This window comes from Myodes glareolus, chromosome 6 (genome assembly GCF_982192425.1).
Source record: "Myodes glareolus chromosome 6, mMyoGla1.1, whole genome shotgun sequence".
In the NCBI taxonomy this organism is placed as follows: Eukaryota; Metazoa; Chordata; class Mammalia; order Rodentia; family Cricetidae; genus Myodes; species Myodes glareolus.
Genome location: NC_142031.1, coordinates 47877460 through 47898577, shown reverse-complemented (window position 1 = coordinate 47898577; position 21118 = coordinate 47877460). Strand labels below are relative to the sequence as shown.

The window sequence follows — 21118 nt, the reverse complement described above, 5'->3', positions numbered from 1 at the left end:
TCGGAATCAACAGAGCTGATGATGGCCATGGGGCTGGTACTGGGCTCTGAATTCCTGCAGGTGGTTATGTGTTGTTCCATTTTATCAAAGACAAACCGACACACAGAAACAAAAAATACAAAAAGACAGACAGAGACTCAAAACCAGAAGCGGCACGTTGCAAAACCAAAAGTACAGATGAAGACAGATCATGTCTCCCAGAGACTAGGGCGTCCTGGTCACCCCACCCTCAAATATGCCCGTATAGTGTCCTCCTGGGCTGGGGCAAGGGTTCTCCGGACATGTCTACCTCCACTCTTGGTCCCATTTCAATAGTAGCCCTACATAGGTACAATTTTCAAATTACTTACTCACAATTACACAGGAAGAGAAACACACACACACACACACACACACACAAAACACACAGCCATAAAAAAGAGCTCATTTGTTCTTACTTCCAACTGGGTGGGTCTGGAGTGGGTCTGGGGATGACTCTTTCCTGGACAAATGTTAGACCCTAGAGTCCAATTACCGAGGAGGAATTGCCCCAAGGAAACACACTCTCACCGCAATTGATGTAAAAGCAAGAGGATTTATTACTGTCACAACGACAGGGTCTTTCAGCATTCCAGAAGCCAAAAGACCCAAATAGCTGGTACAGGCTATTTTTAAAGTAAAAAGCCATAGAAACAAGGTAGGGGAAACTCGGCAGTTGTTCTTCAACTATTATGATTGGCTTATTCAAAGGGCTACTGGCAATGATTGGTCTGAGCCATGGCAAGAAAGTAGTTGCTAGATCAGGTGGGGTAATGGGAAACATCTGTGTGTCATTGTGACCCTATTTCAGGAATTGAGTCAACACATCAGGAACTGAGTCAACATCTAAGGGATATTGCCCCAATTCCAGGAATGGAGCTCTATTTGGAGAACATTTACAAGGACTCAGGGAGATGAAAATTGCCAACATTTCAGTACGTGCATGTATAGTTGTTAGGTCATTGGTTCCCAGGGGAGGGGGAAGCACTAATGCTGAGAGGCCTCAGAAATGGCCTCAGAGTTGTCTTAAAGTTCTACAATCTATAGAACATTCCACCCAAATACAAAAGAATATACCTTCTTCTCAGCGCCTTATGGAACCTTCTCTAAAATCGATCACATACTCAGTAACAAATCAAACCTCCACAGATATAAAAAAAAAATGGAGTAACTCCTGAGTCTTATCAGATCATCATGGATTACAGTTATAATTTAACAACAATACTACTCTCAGAAAGCCTACAAACTCATGAAAATTGAACAGTGAACTCCTTGAACTCTCCCTGGGTCAAGAAAGAAAGACGTAAAGAAGAAAGAGAGAAAGAAAGAGAGAAAGAGAGAGAGAGAAAGAAAGAAAGAAAGAAAGAAAATAAAAACTTTTTAGAATTCAATGAAAATGAAGGCACAATGTATGCAAACCAATGAGACACTATGAAAGCAGTGCTAAAGAGGAAAGTTCATAGCACTAAGTGCCAACATGAAAAAATGGAGAAAGATCACATTAGTGACTTAACAGCACACCTAAAAGCTCTAGAACAAAAAGAAGCAGACTCATCCAAGAGAAGTAGAAGATAGTCAATAATCAAATTGAGGGCTGAAATCAACACAATAAAAACAAAGAAAACAATACAAAGAATCAATGAAACAAAGAGCTGGTTCTTTAATAAAATCAACAAGATAGACAAACCCATATCCAAACTAATCAAAAGGCAGAGAGAAAACATCCAAACTAACAAAATCAGAAATGAAAAGAGGTACATAACAAGAGATACTGAGGAAATTTGGAGAATCATTAGGTCATACTACAAAAACCTGTACTTCACAAAACTAAAAACATAAAATAAAAGGACAATTTTCTAGATAGATACCATTTACCAAAATTAAATCAAGACAATGTAAGCAATTTAAATAGACCTATAAACTGCAAGGAAATAGAAGCTGCCATCAAAAACCTCCCAACCCTCCCCCCACCACACACACACACACACACACACACAAAGAAAGAAAAAAAGAAAAAGGAAAAAAAAAGCCCAGGGCTGGAAGGTTTTAGTGCAGAATTCTAGAAGAACTTCCAGGAAGAGCTAATACTCCTAAAAGTGTTCTACATAATAAAAACAGAAGAAACATTGCCAAACTTTTTATGAGGCTACAGTTACCCTGATACCAAAACGATACAAAGACTCAACTAAGAAAGAGAATGACAGACCAGACCTACTCATGAAAAAGCATTTGACAAAATCCAACACCCCTTCATGATAAAGGTCTTGGATAGATCAGGGGAAAAAGGAACATATCTAAATATAATAAAAGCAATACACAAGTCAACAGCCAACATCAAATTAAATGGGAAGAAACTCAAAGCAATTCCACTAAAATCAGGAACAAGACAAGGCTGTCTACTCTCTCCATGTATCTTCAAGTTTTAAACTTCTGACTATAGCAATAAAAAAACAAAAGGTGATCAAGGGGATTCAAATTGGAAAGGAAGAAGTCAAACTTTTGTTATTTTCAGATGATATAATATTATATATAAGAGACCCCAAAAACTCTACCAGAGAATTCCTACAAATGATAAATACATTCAGTGATGTGATAGGATACAAAATCAACTCAAAAAATTCAGTAGCCTATATACAATGATATATACAAATGATTAAAAAAGCTGAGAAGGAAATCAGAGAAACAACACCTTTTACAATGGCCACAGGTAGCACAAATATCTTGGGGGTAACATTAACCAAAGAAATGAAAGACCTATTTGACAAGAACTTTAAGTCTTTGAAGAAAGAAATTGAAGAAAGTACCAGAAAAAGAGAAGATCTCTCACGGTCTACGATAGGTTGAATCAACATAGGAAAAATGGCAATCCTACCAAAATTAATCTATAGATTCAATGCAATCCCCATCAAAATCACAACACAATTTATCACAGACCTTGAAAGAAGAGATAATTAATTTCATATGGAAAAACAAAAATCCCAAAATATCCAAAAAAAAAATCTTGTACAATAAAGGAACTTCCAGAGGCATCACCATCCCTGACATCAAGCTCTATTACAGAGCTACAGTAATGAAAACAGCTTGGTACTGGCATAAAAACAAAGAGGTTGATCAATGGAATCAAATTGAAGGCATCAATATTAATCCACACACCTATGAACACCTAATTTTTGACAAAGAAGCTAAAATTATACACTAGAATAAAGAAAGTATCCTCAAGAAATGGTGCTGGCATAACTGGATGTCAACATGTAGAAGAATGAAAATAGATCCATATCTATCCCTATGCACAAAATTCAAGTCCAAATGGATTAAAGACCTCAATATAAATCCAACCACACTGAACAGGACAGAAGAGAAAATGGGAAGTATCCTTCAAAGCATGGGCACAGAAGACCACTTCCTAAATATAACCCAAGTAGCAAAGATACTGAGAGAAACAATAAATCATGTGACCTCCTGAAACTGGGAAGTTTCTGTAAAGCAAAGGACACAGTCAATAAGTCAAAAAGGCAGCATACTGAATGGGAAAAGATTATCACTAACCACACAGGTGATCTTACACCTGTCAGAATGGCTAAGATAAAAAAAACAATGATAGCTTATACTGGAGAGGATGTGGAGAAAGGGGAACACTCATCCATTGATGGTGGGAATACAAACTTGTGCAAATACTTTGGAAATCAGTATGGTGGTTTCTCAGAAATTTGGGAACCAACCTACCTCAGGATCCAGCAATTCCACTCTTGAGCATATACCCAAAAGATGCTTAATCATACTACAAAGACATTTATTTGTTCAACTATGTTCATAGCAGCAATATTTGTAATAACCAGAATCTGGAAACAACCTAGATGTCCCTCAACTGAAGAATGGATAAAGAAAGTGTGGAACATATACACATTATAGTACTACTCAGCAGAAAAAAAAAAAAACCAATGACAACTTGAATTTTGCATACAAATGAATGGAACTAGAAGACACCATCCTGAGTGAGGTAACACAGATTCAAAAAGACAAATATAGATTGGTATGTACTTACTCACAAGTAGATACTAGCTATAAGCAAAGGGTATTGAGCCTATAGTTCACGATCTTAGAGAAACTAAGTAATAAGGTGAACCCTAAGACAAACGTATATAGATCCACAATAGACAAGATCACCTAACAAAATTGGCAGCTTGGAGTTGGGGGGAGAAAGGAGGGTGGAAGAGAAAGAGGAGGGGAGAAAGAGAGGAGTGAGGAGAACTTGAAGGAATTGGATAGTTGAGATGGAGGAAGGACAGAAATGTGAGCAAGGAATGTGATATCTTGATTGAGGGAGCCCTTATGGATCTAGAAAGAAACTTGACTCTATAGAAATTCCCAGTAATGCACAAGGATGACCCTAGCTAAGACCCTAAGCAATAGAGGAGAGGGTGCCTGAACTGACCTTGCCCTGTAGTCAGACTGATGACTATCTTAAATGTCCCCATAGAATCGTCATCCAGCAACAGATAGATACAGAGGCAGAGACCTCCATCAGAGCACTGGACTGAGCTACCAAGGTCTGGTTGAAGAGTGGAAGGAGTGAGAATATAAATAAAGAGGTCAAGACCATGATGAATACATGCACTGAAACAGTCTACCTGAGCTAATGGGAACTCATCAACTCCAGCCATACTGGGAAAAAACAAACATAGGTACAAAATAGTCCCTCTGAGTGTGGTTGACAGTTGCATGGCTGGATCAGACTTAGGGACCACTGGCAATGGAACCAGGATTTATCCCACTGCCTGTACTGGCTTTTGGGGAACCTATTGTCTTTGGATGGATATTTTTCTCAGCCTAGATATAGTAGGCAGAGCCTTGCACCTTCTGCAAAGCAATGTGCCTTACTCTCTCTGTGGAGCAGATGGGAGATGTGGTGAGGGGGCAAGTGAAGGGAGTGGGAAGAAGGGAGGGAGTGGGAACTTGGACTGGAATGTACAGTGAAAAAAAGATAGTTTGTTTTATTTTTTAAAAAAAAAATAAATAAAACAAATAAATAAATTGTGGCTGTTTTGTCTACATGTATATCAGTGTACCATGCTTATGTCTTAAGCTAGCAAAAGCTAGAAGAACCCTGGGAATGAGTTAAGCAGTTGTGGGTTGCCATGTGGGTGTTGGAACTAAGCACAGATCTTCTGTAAGAGCAGGAAGTGCTCTTGCCCACTTTGTAACTACAGAATGTATGCTTATATTACCACTGTAATCATTAAAATAATATTCTGTTTGTCTTTTTGCTCTATTTTTTTCTTAAGCGTATTGTATAGACCTTAACAACCATGAAATTCCTCAAAAAAAATTGACTGAGTAAAGGCCATCTGTGGATTCCTTTCTATTCTTGTGGATGTATTACCTAAATCCAGCTACACAAACCCCAGCTGAGATACCTAAATAGTTTTGAACCCTACAATTCCAGTCTTTGTTACTTTCTGAAGGCCCAGCTTTTGTGGTTGAAAGAGTGAAAGGCTAGCATTGAAGATGCACTGATGAAACAGTGCAGTTGGAAGCTCAGCCCTCACCATACCGCAGAGCAATAGAAAACACTATCCTAAATGAGGTAACCCAGACCCAAAAAGATGAATATGAACCATCATCCGGCGATGGATGGAGATAGAGACAGAGATCCACTTCAGAGCACTGGACTGAGCTCCCAAGGTCCAGTTGAAGAGCAGAAGGAGGAAGAAGATAAGCAAGGAAGTCAGGACTGCGAGGGGTGCTTCCACCCACTGAGGCGGTGTGACTGATCTAGTGGAGCTCACCAAGGCCAGCTGGACTGGGACTGAAAAAGTATGTGATCAAACCGGACTCTCTGAATGTGGCTGACAATGGGGGCTGACTGAGAAGCCAATGATAATGGCACTGGGATCTGTTTCTACTGCAATACTGGCTTTTTGGGATCCTAGTCTATTTGGATGTACACCCTCCTAGGCCTGAATGGAGGGGGGCTTCCCACAGGGCAGGGTACCCTGCTCTCTCTTAGGACTGGAGGAGGAGGGGTAGAGGGGAGCAGGAGGGAAATGGGAGGAGGGGAGAAGGTAGATATTTTGAATGGTATTATTTATAAAACAATAAAAGTTAAAAATTAAAACAAAGAAAAATTTGGTAAATGCACAGTAGAGAGTCATGACCCTTAGATATGGGACCCTGTTAGGAAAGGCACAATGCAGCATTCTCTTTGAAGCTACAAAGACACAACCTCCTGACACAGCCTCACATGATTGGGCACACAAAGGGGAATCTCACATCACCTTCCTTTTCTATTTAAATAAAAAAGAAGGTTTTAACTTTAACATAGTAAAATTACATATAACAAAACAGGTATCAAGTAAGAATTATAGTTACAATATTTATATGTACTTTACCTTTTATCATAATTAAGGAAAACTATAGCTATAAATTCTTCAACTCCATCAAAGACTCCAGAAGGATATAATATTACATAAGTAAACAGGAAGTGTGGCACACTGCGTCCGCCAGCAGAAGAGACGACCACACTAGGATTCTTCTCAGAACGTACTTTTATTGGGAGCGCACAAACTTGAGGTTGATGGTGAAGGACCCCGGACCCTGGTGTGCAGGGCTTATAAGCTGTGCAGAACAAAGCCTGAGATGTGTCCGAGTCTGAATGGCTCTGGCTGCTCCTGATCTTATCAGCTCACTATTGGTGGCTGGATTGCGCCATTCGGGAAAGCGCGCCAAGCGCCTCTGGGCAGGGCCAAAGCGGCTTGAGAGGCAGGAAATGACAGCAGGGTTGTGGTGCCTTGGTGCCCTACATCTCCCCCATATATATATATATATATATATATATATATATATATATATATTGTTAATATATATTATTAATTAATTAATATATAAATATTATTTATATATATATTAATAGACGCCCAGGACGTATCCGATCAGGTCGGAACCTCATGATGTTCCAACTGATCAAGGACAGTGGTTCGGGCGGGAAAGGATGCCAACGCCTTCCCAAGTGCAAGGGCAACAAGGCCGATTGGGGTGCAAAGGCCATTGGCTGCCAACGCCTTCCCGAGTGCAAGGGCAACAAGGCCAATCGGGGTGCAAAGGCCATTGGCTTTCTGCAAGAGCCCCACCCTACCAGGTGCAATGACAACAATGTCGCTGGGTGCAAGGGCTGAGGCCTCACAAATCCCTCTTAAGGCTGGCAAGCCATACCTGGGGGGAGACGCACTGATCAATCGCTGCCAGCGCCTGAACATTCACAGCTTTATCTCGAGCCTGTCGCACTCGGAGACGGTACAGTAGCCACAGACATAGGAAAACACTTAGGCTTATTAAAGTGCCAAACAATCCCACCCCAACCCATTCCTTAAAGAAGGTGAGAACTGAAGTCAACCAAGAGGTCAGTTCTTTGAGGGTGACAGGATCAACATGGATTCCATTAAGTTCAGCAATTTGGACCAGCTGCTGCGGAATGAGTTGTTCTGCCTCTCACGACCAGCTTCCAGCTAAATAGTCTCCCAGCTTTTTACTCTTATTTCCTGCATCAATAGATCTCAAAGGGGTTATGCACATATGTTTCATTTGTGAAATGCATCCTACTTGTATCAAACTATATAATTCTTCTACTTGTACTTGCACTAAATCTATTCTTTGATTAGCTGCCACAATGCCTGACAGTAAGTGTTTGTTAACCACATTCTGGGTCTCGAGGACCCTTGATGTTTGTTCCACAACTTTGTTAATGGTTTGTGCCATTTGTACTTGATTGGCCATAGCCACTGCCGCAGTTATAGCGCTGCCTGCTGAAAAGACTATGGCAGCCACTATTGCAGAAGTAATACCAAAGTCCCTACGTTCCCTTAGCAAGGTCATCAGCGCAAAAGTATCCGGATCTACTTCTACTGGAATGGGAACTATAGTAGGCACTTTCATGACCACTGCAGTTGGCCACGTATTATTCCAGCATTCTGCAAGCCAGCATTGATCTTCAGCACAATTTACAATGTGATTAGCGGAACTCACAAGTAAAAACGCAAAAGGTGCCTGTACACATACCTCAGCCCTGGAATAAATGGCGTTAGACTTCTCTCCATTAACAGTGATATTATGTAATCACCCAGTTTTTACTGTTCCTGAGATGTTAAGCATTTTATGTACTACGTCATTGGTCCGGGCCAAGGCGGAAATATCAGACACGGCACCGGCCTCATTAGAGACAAGCCATTGAAACCAAGGCCAACCATCTCCAACACTTGAAGCATTTCCTCTTCCCCATACAAATCGCTTTAGTGGGGGTGACATAGTAAAACCCTCACTAACTGATTTTTTCTCCCACGATTTGCTTTGGCATATGGTAAAAACCGGGGGAAATGAGGTATCTGGTTCACAATGGGGCGAAGCTGTAAATCGAGTGGCAATCTGGGTCTCATCATAAGGTTGGGGTATGCGCGCAGTGCTAGTAATGGCTAGGGTGGTAATATTTACTGCGTTTGAGCCATTTTCATCACTGCCACTGCCTGTAAGCTATCCTTGAATATCCTGTGTCAGGACGGAAAATATCGTTCCGACAGAGACCCTAGAATTCTGAAGAGGATTTAACCAGGCAGTAATATTTCTCTTCCTTAATAGAATGCAGTTGGCATTGTTCAGGAAAAAACAATAGGAGCCTAACAAGTTAATTTTAGAAGCATTAAAGCATTGCGGGTTACCGCCAATAGGAATCATGCAGGGCACATCCATATCGCAGGATGTAGAAAAAATTACCAGAAGTGCACTGGAATTAGCATGCACTGGCATCGGGATGGGCCAGATTCTGGTCACTTCCCACAGCGTCATCTTCTTTGCGACGATTGTGCAGATCACCATCAGGATCAGCACTATTATGAAGGTCTTCATGACGTAGCACTCGAGTCAGTCTTTCCGGCACCCAAACAGGATTGTCTTGGTCCTGTGGAAAGACACAAACAGCTCCCCTGGATCTGGCTATAACTGGATCAGGGCCTTTCCATGTGTTATCCAACACATCCTTCCATTTTACAGGAGGAAATTTTATCTGAATCGGATCCACATGCCTACAGGCAGCGGATTGTCCTTTTTTTGATTGACAATCAAAAAATTTAAAGTAAAGAGCGCAATAGATATTTTGTTCTTGGGAGAGTAGCCTTCTGCTATTCCCCCTTTTTGTTTTTGTATGAGTTCTTTCAGGGATCGGTGAGCTCGCTCCACCACACCTTGACCCTGGGGATTATATGGCAGGCCCATGACATGGGTCACCTGCAGTTGCTTACAAAAGGCTTGAAAACCTTTTGAAGTATAGCCAGGGCCATTATCCGTTTTAAGAATCCTGGGTTTTCCCCAGGCTGCCCAAGCTTCCAGACATGTGTAAGAATATTAGCTGTTTTTCTCCCAAAAGAGGGGAGGCATGGATAATGCCTGAGCAGGTGTCGACAGACACATGAACATACTGTAATCTTCCAAAACTAGAAATATGTGTAACATCCATTTGCCAAATCTCACCAGGTCGCAACCCTCTAGGATTGACCCCAGTATGAGGCGGATGTTGGAAGGTTACACAAGAGGGACAGGAAGTCACAATCTCCCTGGCAACATGGCATGGTATTTTAAACTTTAAGCACAGAGTTATAGCTGGGACATGATATAATTGATGGAACTGTTTAGCGAGTTCCGGGTCAGTCAGGACTGGCAAAGCTAGGGTCCTAGCAGCAGTATCTGCCAAGGCATTATGTTCTGCCATGGGGCCTGGAAGAAGAGTATGAGCTCTTATATGTTCAATATAAAAGGGTTGTGTTCGCTGCCTAATGAGGCTGCAGAGTTCAATCAAGACGCTTGCTACAGGACTTTTTGGGCTGATATCTGCAGCTATTTCAAGGTATCAAACTACACTGACAACATAATGTGAGTCGGAGATCAGATTAAACGGCTCCAAAAATGTTTTAAAAACATGGCAGACTATGCGGCTTTCCACAATTTGAGGTGTCTCTGGTTCAAACTGAACAATAACTGGGTTTTCTCCAAGCACTACATAGGCTCCCCGGCCACTTTTGGAGCCATCTGTATAAATGTCTTTGATTCCTGCCAAAGGCTTGGCGGTGGTAATTTTGGGAAAAATAACTGACTGACGGGTTACAAACTGTAATAAGGGACTTTTAGGATAATGGTTATCTATTTTTCCAGAAAAGCTACAAAGAAGAACAGCCCAATCATCTACTAAAGCCCCTAGAACTTGAATTTGGGATGGAGTGTATGGTACAAGCAGAACATGTGGGAAAATGCCAAAATGCAATACGGCTGACTTAAGACCTTGTAATGCTAAATTCGCCACAGCAGTAGGGTAGTGTTCAACTGTTTTTTGTGGGGAAGCATGTGCATGAATCCAGAGTAATGGGCCCTTCTGCCATAAAACAGCAGTGGGTTGCAAGATGGAGGGAAGAACACAAAGATATAATGGTTCGGTAGGCACTATGCGTGTCAGATGCACCATTTCGATGGCCTTTTCTACCTTATTGATCACTCCCCAGGACTCTGGGGTTAAAATGCGCAGAGATGTAACTCTGGGGTCTCCTTCCAGAATGGCAAATAGTGGTTTAAGCTTGGCCGTAGTTATAGGCAAATATGGCCTAAGCCAATTAATATCTCCTAGCAACTTCTGAAAATCATTTAGAGTCTCCAATTGACCTGTCCTGATCTGAATCTTTTGCGGCCGAATCTGAGTTGATGAAAGAAGGGCTCCCAAAAACTTCCCCACTTCATCCTTCTGTACCTTTTCAGGGGCTATAACTAGGCCTTTGTTCTCTAGATCCTTAACGATCTGTACATAAGCTTCTTCCAGCAATAGCGACGTTGGTGCAGCTATTCATATGTCATCCATATAATGACAAACCCGGATGTGGGGATACTTCAGGTGTGCTAGATTAAGAGCCTGTCCAACAAAGAGTTGACACATAGTGGGACTGTTGGCCATCCCCTGTGGTAAGATGCACCACTGAAATCGTGCATCTGGTTGTTCATGATTAACAGAGGGCAATGGCAATATAAAGGCAAAACGGCAACAGTCTTCCTTTGCCAAGGGTATTGAGAAAAAACAGTCCCTAATGTCAAGTATGATTACCGGCCAATCAGCAGGGATACTAGAAAGGATTGGTAAGCCCCGTTGTACTAGGCCCATAAGCTGCATTTGCTGATTAACCGCCCTAAGGTCATGCAACAATCTCCACTTGCCTGATTTCTTTTTTATCACAAATATGGGCGTATTCCAAGGTGATTGCGAGGGTTCAAGGTGACCTGCAGCTAGCTGTTCTTGAACTAATTCCTGGGCAGCAAGCAGTTTTTCCTGGGAGAGGGGCCACTGGGGGATCCAGACTGGGGTGGAGGTAGTCCAAGATATAGGAATTCCATCCCCAGTGGCCCCTATGAAAAACCCAGCCCTCTACAATCTATGTTTCCTTGTGCCTCTATAGGTTCCGTCATGCCTTGGAGAAATTTTCCAAGCCCTTTTCCTGGTACAAATCCTGATCTCATCATAATATTTTTGCTAGCCGAAGAATATTCAGTAGACAGCTTCATGTCCATTTGGCTTAACACATCTCTTCCCCAGAGGGTAATGGGAAGATTCACCACAAAGGGTTGGAATGTCCCCTTTTGTCCCTCACTAAAGGACCAGGTTAATTCCTTTGCACTTATTTCTGGAGCCTGGGCATAGCCCAAGCCTAGTAATGTTTGGGAGGATGACTGCAGCGGCCAGCATTTAGGCCAAGAGCCTTTGGCTATAATGCTACGGTCGGCTCCAGTATCCAACAGTCCAGAAAATGTCCTCCCTTCTATCTTTAAATCTATTATCGGACGGTTGTCAAGTGTTAACGAAAGACATGCCAGATCAACTCCGGTGGAGCCAAGGCCCCTGTCACCTCTATACTTATCCTTAGCAGGGAAGCTAGCATGCAGACTGGGTAAAATTATTAATTGGGCTATCCGATCCCCTGGAGAGATTGCTGTTACACCTCAAGGGGAAGCACACAATATTTTTACAACTCCTTCACAATCAGGATCTATGACTCCTGGAGTAATGACCAATCCCTTCAAGGCAGACGAGGATCTGCCAAGGAGCAGACCCACCATGCCCTTGGGTAATGGGCCTTTAAAATCTGACTCCACTGGCTGTATTCCCATTCGAGGTGTCAATATCACTCTGGAGGTGGCACAGATGTCCAGCCCTACGGAGCCTGAGGTTGCTCTCCTGGCTGTGACGGGGGGCGAAATGATGGGTTCTGCAGTGCCCCATATATTCGTGGGCCCTGGGGACGGGGGCCCCTGTTCCCGTTTTTTTGGCCCTTGATGTGTTGTAATGGGCTGTCCATGTATGTCTTTTACTGGCCGACACTCATTTGCCCAATGTTTCCCTTTCTTACACCTAGGGCAAACATCCGGCTTGCGGTTTCCTGTTTTGCTCCCCCCTCCATTGTTTGGACATTGTTTCTTGTAATGTCCTTCCTGCCCACACCGAAAATATCTGCCATGCCCTTTACCAAATGTTTTTGCAGCTGCCAACACGGCCGCAGCTAACCCTGAATTGGACAAGGGCCCTCCAACTTCCCTGCATGCTCTTATCCATGCCTACAAGCCTTTTGCCTTCCACGGGGCTATGGCGCGCCTGCAGTCCTTAGTACATTGCTCATACACTAATTGCTCTACGAGCGGCATGGCATGGTCCATGTCCCCAAACATGCGGCCTGCAGCCTCCATCATGTGCGCCACGAAGTCAGAGAACGGTTCTGTGATGCCTTGGATTATTTTTGTAAGATTACCGGCCACTTCTCCTTTGTTTGGGATGGCTTTCCATGCCCGTGTGGCTATTGTGTTAACTTGTGTATAGACTTCTACTGGGAGGGCTGTCTGATTATTAATCCACTGCCCCTGTCCCAGTAACATGTCTGCTGTCCAGAATTGATTCCCATTCATCACATTTGTTCTGGCCTGGGAATAGGCGAAGTCAGTCTAAATTGATTTAAACTCCAAATACTGCCCTAAGGTTAAGCATGCTTTGGCCATGCCAAACCAATCTAAAGGAGTCATGGCATTCTGGGCAAGACGCTCCATGAGGGCCAGGGTAAAACTAGCACTCACCCCATATGTCCTGACCGACTTGGCCAGATCTTTCAGTTGCTTATACCCTATTGGCTCATGATATCTATTTTGCGTAGCGCGGTCTTCAAATACTGGGAATGCACTGGCCAGCGGACTCCATGTGCTGGGTTTTATAAAAAATGCACCTGAGGCAACTGGCGCAGATGGGATCCCTGTCAGCTGCCCCTTTCGCGGGCAATATGGCGGTGGATCGGAGTTGTCCAGACTATACCGTCCCCGCTCATACTCCACGGCAACTTCTTCTAATTCTTCCTCCTCCTCTAGATCCAACTCCTCCTCAGAGGTATCTGAGAGAGTCAGGTGTGCAAACTCATCCAGGACTGGGTACAGCCTGGAGGGTTTTTGTCCCATTTTCCCATGGTCTGTCTTTCTTTATTTCCTTTAGAGCTCTTTTTACTATCTTTTCTTTTAGTTCTCCCTCCTTTTTGCTATCTGATTCTGACATGCTATCCTGGTGGGCAGAGAGAGCTCTGCGACTCTCACTGACAATATCGATGCACTTGCCATCTTTAAGGCAAGAGTGCATCAACCGCCACAGGGGCTGTGTTCCCACCCATAATCGCCCTTCAGCTTTAGCCTTCTCGAGATCTCATCCTAGCTTTACCCAACAGGGGAGATTGACGTCCCCTGTCACCCCGAACCACAGAGCCGCCTGGTCAATGTCCTCCAAGAATCCCCTTATAGAGCGATCAGAGATCTTTAGACCTTGCTGTTTCAATAATCGCTGAAGCGGGCGGAGAAAACTCTCTGCAACTCGCGGGTTTGAAGTGTTATTCCCCATGATGTTAAAACGATCACAGCTACTACCCACAATAGGACTATTCCTCCCACCAGCATGTTACTGTTACCTTCGGAGAACTTACCGGTACCGCCGCTCCGTATGCCTGAGTTCTGAATCCTTCCCGATGAGCCGGGGGTCCTTGCAAGGTGCCCAGATGTCAGCGTCCTGGGTTTCGGCACCACTTGTGGCATGCCGTGTCTGCCAGCAGAAGAGATGACCACACCAGGCTTCTTCTCAGAACATACTTTTATTGGGAGCGCACAAACTTGAGGTTGATGGTGAAGGACCCTGGACCCTGGCGTGCAGGGCTTATAAGCTGTGCAGAACAAAGCCTAAGAAGTGTCCGAGTCTGAATGGCTCTGGCTGCTCCTGATCTTATCAGCTCACTATTGGTGGCTGGATTGCGCCATTCGGGAAAGTGCGCCAAGCATCACGATTGGTGGCTGGATTGCGCCATTCGGGAAAGCGCGCCAAGCGCCTCAGGGCAGGGCCTAAGCGGCTTGAGAGGCAGGAAATGACAGCAGGGTTGTGGCGCCTTGGTGCCCTACAAGGAAGTACATTGTAAGCAACTTCCAAATTCTAGAATTGACAGAGACATCTCGCTGCCTGGACAGTCACCCAAAGTTCTTCTGTATCATTAGGGCATCCAATCTTCAGTCCACAGACCCATAGTATCCAGCAGACTTTCCCATGAAGCAGGAAATTTCAAAGACAGTTCCACCTATATATGCAATTTGTCCATCACATTTTTCTGTGTCCTGCAGAATGTCTAGCAGACACTTCCATGAAGGAGGAACACAGAAGTACTTCCTTTAGGCAAGTGCAGCAGTCATTTCTCGGTGGATCCTGCATGTACAGTTCACCTAATAATCTCCATAAAAAGTCTCTTCAATGCCCATCTTCGTCTTGATGTAGATTGGTGCTGCCAGGAGCAGATGTGTCTCACTGTCATGAAAAGTCCTAAGTTCTTATACATTCTATATGCCATATTCTGAAGGTCTCTGAAAGATGTTGCCATATTCTGAAGGTCTCTGAAAGATGTGAAGAATACCATTACTATCTGAAATACATCTTTGTATATCTAGAAAAATCTAACTAACATGACTATAAGTTTGACTATTATAAATTACTCTCTATTAAGCTATAATTCTTAATTATACATTACATTTTAAAATGAGCTATACAAACACAATACCTTAATCAAAAACAAAAAATATATGTATACACAGCATAACAAAATTGACATTATATTTGTATCCATAAACCAAGATCCATACCCATGTAAATCTCTATAGAATACCCCCTTTAAATGTAAAGAAACAATAATAAATGATATTTGGGAATAGCAAGAGGCTATATGTTTTAGGAGTCTCTTGGACATGGTATGCATTTATTTATATGTGGATTTTAGCTCTTATGTCATTGATAAGCAAGCTACAGTCTATATAGAACCACAGAGGTTAGGTATAGAGTAGGGGAATAGATAGAATGGATGCATTTCCTTAGGAAGGGCATATAGAATAGATGATGCTGGATGGATGGATGCATGGATGCATGGATGCATGGATGGATGATGGATGTATGGATGCATGGATGATGGATGCATGGATGCATGGATGGGGGAGTTGGAATGGAAGACTGAATGGGGATAGGGAAGAAAGTGTGAGTGAGTGAGGAAAGAAAAGGAATGTGGACAAAGACAATGAAAACTAGGGAACCCTTGAAGGGTTGTATGGGAATGTAATACAGTAAAAACTTACATATGTATCTGAAGGTGAACTACATTAAATCACCAAATAACAGGGGAGACAGAACCACAACTGAACATCACTATTGGCCAAGTGTAGATTCTAGTAACAGGAATGGAATATATTTAATTGAGTTGTTGAACAAATGGGTTTTGAAAGAGATTTCTGACCTGCCCCATTCTACTGACATTTAATCCCAAAGAAACACACAGAGGTCTACGTTAATTATAAACTGATTGGTCTATTAGCACAGACATCTTCTTAACTCTTATAACTTATACTAGCCCATAATTCTTGTCTGTGTTAGCCACACGGCTTGGTACCTTTTTCAGCGAGGCAGTCACATCTTGCTTCTTTTGTGTCTGGATTCCTCTGTGTCTGGGTGATGACTGCAGACTGCCTCTTTTCTCTTCCCAGAATTTTCCTGTTCTCCTTACCCTGCTTCTACTTCCTAACTGCCTTCTGGCCAATCAGCATTTAATTAAACAAGTACAAGAAACAAAGCTTTACAGAGTAAAACCATTATCCCACAGCAAATGGGCCCCATGGAACCCCCCCCCAAGACCCACGATATCACCAAGGCCATTTATTGATTGCTCCCCACAAATTGATGGTAAGGCCTTTATGTTGAAGACAATACCCTGCACAAATCATTGAACATAAAAAATTTGAACTGGTGCCTCTCTTGAACCTTCACCCTATGGTTTAGTGTTCATCATTCTGGAGGGTGCTCTGTACACCAACCCAGCTACAAACCCTTCAAGCTACAGTGGCCTGTCTGCCTCCAAGATATGCTGCTGTAATAGTGGCACAAAGCTTGTGTGAACAACCAACCAACATCTGATTGGATTTAAAGCATGCACTCCATGGGATCAAACCCATACCTGACACTGCCTGAATGGATAAAAACCTGAGATCAGATAGGCTAGAAGCCTAGGGGAAAACCAAATTCAGTAGAATTTCTACATTCTGCTATAAGAAGGTAGCAATAAAATGACTCCTAATGGCATTGTGCTATACTCATTGATTAGTGCTTTTCTCGACCATCATCAGAGAAACTTCCTCTGGAAGCTGATAGGAACAAATATGGAGACTCACATCCAGACAATATGCAGAGTGAGACCTAAAGCACTCAGTCCTACATGGGATATCTCCCTCAACTCTTTCCGCTCAGGACTCAGGAACTCTGTGTAAGAGGAGGTGGAAAGAGTGTAAGAGCCAGAGGGATTGAGGACACCAAGAAAACAAGGTCTTCTTATCAGAGACTACTCCAACAAAATCAGTTGAGGGATTCAGGGTAGGGGTGCGAAGATTAAGAAATTGTCAGATTGGAAGACATTGAGACAGAAAACACAGGATAGATTTAGGGGGACTGCCAGACTACTCTGCACAGTCCCAAGTTTATTTTAGAGTCTGTATATATACAAAAGCAGAACAAAGCACAGCATAGACGGCCAGTCAGTATCTAACCATAAGATTATTCCTGTCCTGTTGTAAGCAGTTTCAAATTCTATATTGATGTTCCTAAGGTTATACATCAGTAATATTCTTTCTTCTAGATAGAGTGTCCTCTTCTGATGGGCAAAATGCTCTTTCCCATGGGCTTAATCAGAACTTTTTCATAACCCTCAAGGAAGCTGAACAAGCAGAGCAGCCAAGCTTAAACTCAAATGACATTTTAAGTCAGAATTGACTCCAAATGAAAACTGAGTCACACGTGAGCTCCCACACCTTCTAAACAGAGCACACCAACACATATAAATTCAGAGACTATGGCAGCATACACAGGCACTGCAGAGGTCTGCACTAATGGGGTCCTAGAGCTGAGAGAAGAGGACACAGAATCACAATCCTAACCTTGAAGCTATCTTCTTTTCATAGCTCCTTGCAAATGAAAAATAAGTTTTCTTCAAGGGAGCCTCACTAGGGAAATAATACACTCTTAAGGATAGTTCTCATGCCCTGTAGTAGATAGTCAGCACAAAATAATCTAAATGGAATATTCGCAGATCCTTTACATCTATACTATGACTTTTGTTTCTTCGGTTTTTATTAGATTCCTGTGTGTGCAAACGTGTGTTTCTATGTCTGTATGTGTTTCTTGTGCTTTTTCTTTGGCTCTTTTTCTTCTTTTTTTCTATTCTGATTTACTGGCTTTTGTTTTATCTTAGGGTTGTTTATTGGAGGGGATGTTGGGAAGAACTGAGAGGAGTGGGAGGAGAAGACCCCTAATCAGAATACATTGTATGAAACAAATCTCTTTTCAATAACAGAGAATAATGTTTTAAAAACTGGAGCATGGTGATGAACACTTTTATCCCATAGCTGTAGCGGCAGAGACCAAAGAATTCCTGGGGCTACCATTTTGGCATATCTGGTAAGCCCCTTGTCACGGTGAGAGATGTTTTCTCAAAGCTCAAGGAGAATGACATATGAAGAACAACAGCCAACAACATTGGCCTTTATGTGCACATTCACACATATCCTTAATCTGTGCACACATACATACACACACACACACACACACAAACACACATGCATACACACATGCATTGTATAGCATGTATGTAGGTATAGACTATTTTTATCTGTCAGCATATTTCAGGAAACATAGATGGAAAGAAGTGGAAATACAGAGGTACATGCAAGCTTCATGTTAGCGTGTTTAAGTAACTGTAGGGAAAAAATGAAAAATTGAAACTCACATTATTTTTATGGATCCAGAGAAACTATAATTAGGAAGCAGAATTAAAACTAAAATCAGATATTTAAATAATTATTGATGACTGAGAGTAGATTAAAGTATTTTCAAAAGAAAAACTTAAAAAGTCAGTATCAGCACCAGGCAATAGTGACACATGCCTTTAATTCCAGCACTTGGGAGTATGAGGCAGGTGAATCTCTCTGTAAGTTTGAAGCCTGCCTGATCTACAAGAGCTACTTCCAGGACAAGTTCAAAAGCTACAGAGAAACCCTGTCTTGAACAATTGAGAGAGAGAGAGAGACAGAGACAGAGAGACGACAGAGAGACAGAGAGACAGAGAGACAGAGAAGTCAATATCAGCAAGGAGCTTCATTTGAGTAGCCTAAGCATCAAGGGTACATTTATGATATAAAGGAAAAGGAAGAGCATAAGAAAATTTCTGTAAAAATTTCAGCTTATGGTGTACAATGAACTTAAAAGACAAAGACTCTATATCACTTGGCAGCAGAAATGTCACATAAATGTGTATGTGTTATACCACAAAATTGTATTTAAATATATGAAGGATCTTGATTTGCTATTAAACAGTTGGACTATTAAACAGTTAGAGAAAAGTCTGGTTTTTAGAAAAAAAAATTATCGGTGCTGCTCCAGCATTATTCCCTATACCCATTAGCACCTGCAGTACAGAGAATTCAATGACCTCTTATAACTTTCCTGGGAATCATGAATTCACACGTGCACACAAGCTGGCACAACACTCTCCTTATAAATTAAAATAAATACAATTATTAAAAAAGAAAAATGACATTTTAAAAAAATCTGGTAGTATTTTGACCGAAAGTTTTTTTAGTATATTGATTATTCTATTATCAGAACTGATTTGTACCAAAGGAGTAATTGTGGGATAGACATCCACCACAAACTTCTGAACACTCAGGATGACTGGGTCGTACATCCATAACAGGACTGCGGTGGATGAGATGATGAAGTCCACCCAGTACATGACCACAAAGAAAGTTACCAGCAGCAAGATGGTCTGGGTGGCCCTTTTCTCAGGGGATGCTCTCGAGTGGCTGAGGCTGTGAAGATGTTGACATTGTCTCTGATGTCTGAACAAGATTATCACCATGTATGCACTTGTGGTCAGCATAACTCCTACAAGAAATATATCAATGGAGGTTGTCACTGTTAAAATCAGTGCCCTGATGATGTAGCTCGTGGGGAAGAGTGAGCAGGATTTAGTGACCTTCATCTGTTTGGTCTCACTCACATTGGTAAAACCACCAACATAGATGATCAAGTTGCCATTGAATGACAAATTGAGAGACCAAATATAGAAGAAAGCATAGATTATGTACTTCTTTAGTTTAAGTTTAAAGTTCGCCAAGAAAGAGGTACTGGGACTGATAGTGACAGCCTGGAACACACTCAGGAGGCAGGTGATGCAGATGGAGAGGCATCTCATCACCCTGCTTATGTAAAACGCTGTCTTGCATTTGATGTCATTCTCAATGTTCAGTGACTCAAATATGTCTGTATTCCAAACAACCACTCCAGTGAGGAGCAGCATTATGTGGATGAAGGTCAGTTGACAAGAGATCAGGTCCATGGGCTTAGGTCTGTGACAGAGGATTATGAATGTGTAGAAAAGAAAAAGAAACATATTGGCGAGGACCCCAAGTCCAGCTTGGAAATAAAGGACACTGTTTAACGAGGACATGAGTGGGAAGTGTAATCACCCAAAAAGCACAGTGGAGGTATATTTCATATACCTAGAAAAATAATAGAGTATACATCAAACTTGTGACTCACTGGTCAATATGTCTATATCATCACTCTATTTTACCTACCTATTCTTGATTTATATGTCACTTTACTTTTGTAGTTCCAGACTGGATATGGCCTATATTTCGATATGAACTCCATGTAATTCCTGTATAAATAGCATCTTGTGCATAATAAATGCATTCTCAGACACATCCTAAACAGAATTCACACTTTGTGTTCCTTCATTGCATCTGGACCTCTTAGAAATTCAATCCTACTAATTTATATTGCCTTATTTTATACTTGAAACCTTAAACAATAGTGATGAACAAAAATTATTCTAATCTGGGTTATAATCAAATAAGAAATCCAAAAAGTCAGGTGAGTTAGTCTTGCAATGCATAACTTTAATAAGCTCTATTTTGCAACTGTCCAGGTTTAGACTCATAATTCTAATGGAATCATAGTAATAAACTCATGATAACTCCACTATTTTAAGCAATAAAAAGTTTATCTCAATTCATCTGGTTTTATATTTCTTTTTCATGAAATCTTACATCTCTTAGGTCTGGAATTAAAGACATAGATACAACTAGAGACCATTACTGCACTTTCCATGTCCTGCGAATTGTATAACCTTTATGCTCATAAATGGTCCTAGATGTCTGTTTACTTCTAATCTCATCTAAACCTTTTGTAAACTTGATCTCAGGTTTAAATAACTAACTCCCAGTTACCAAGACAAACACTATTTTTCCTTTCTTTTTTCTTTCTTTCTTTTTTTTCTAAACTCTTCCCTGGGAGACGGCCGGGGAAGAGATAAATCGTTAACAGTGAGATTCCTTGTAGTTTCTTAAGCCACTCATATTGTTATTTTACCTACCTACATCCTCCTTCTGTATTTATCCCCCTTTCCCTTCCCTAAGGAGCCTCCACACC

General features: G+C 41.8%; 1 protein-coding gene across 1 annotated transcript; it reads right to left on the bottom strand.

Moving 5' to 3' along the window:
* Positions 1–14035: 14035 nt before the first annotated feature.
* Positions 14036–20132, bottom strand: LOC146894235 (vomeronasal type-1 receptor 48-like). The gene is given in 4 exon segments (XM_087907554.1): positions 14036–14155; positions 14345–14501; positions 19146–19249; positions 19251–20132. Coding segments are annotated over 4 exon segments (1263 nt in total).
* Between the last annotated feature and the right edge of the window lie 986 nt (positions 20133–21118).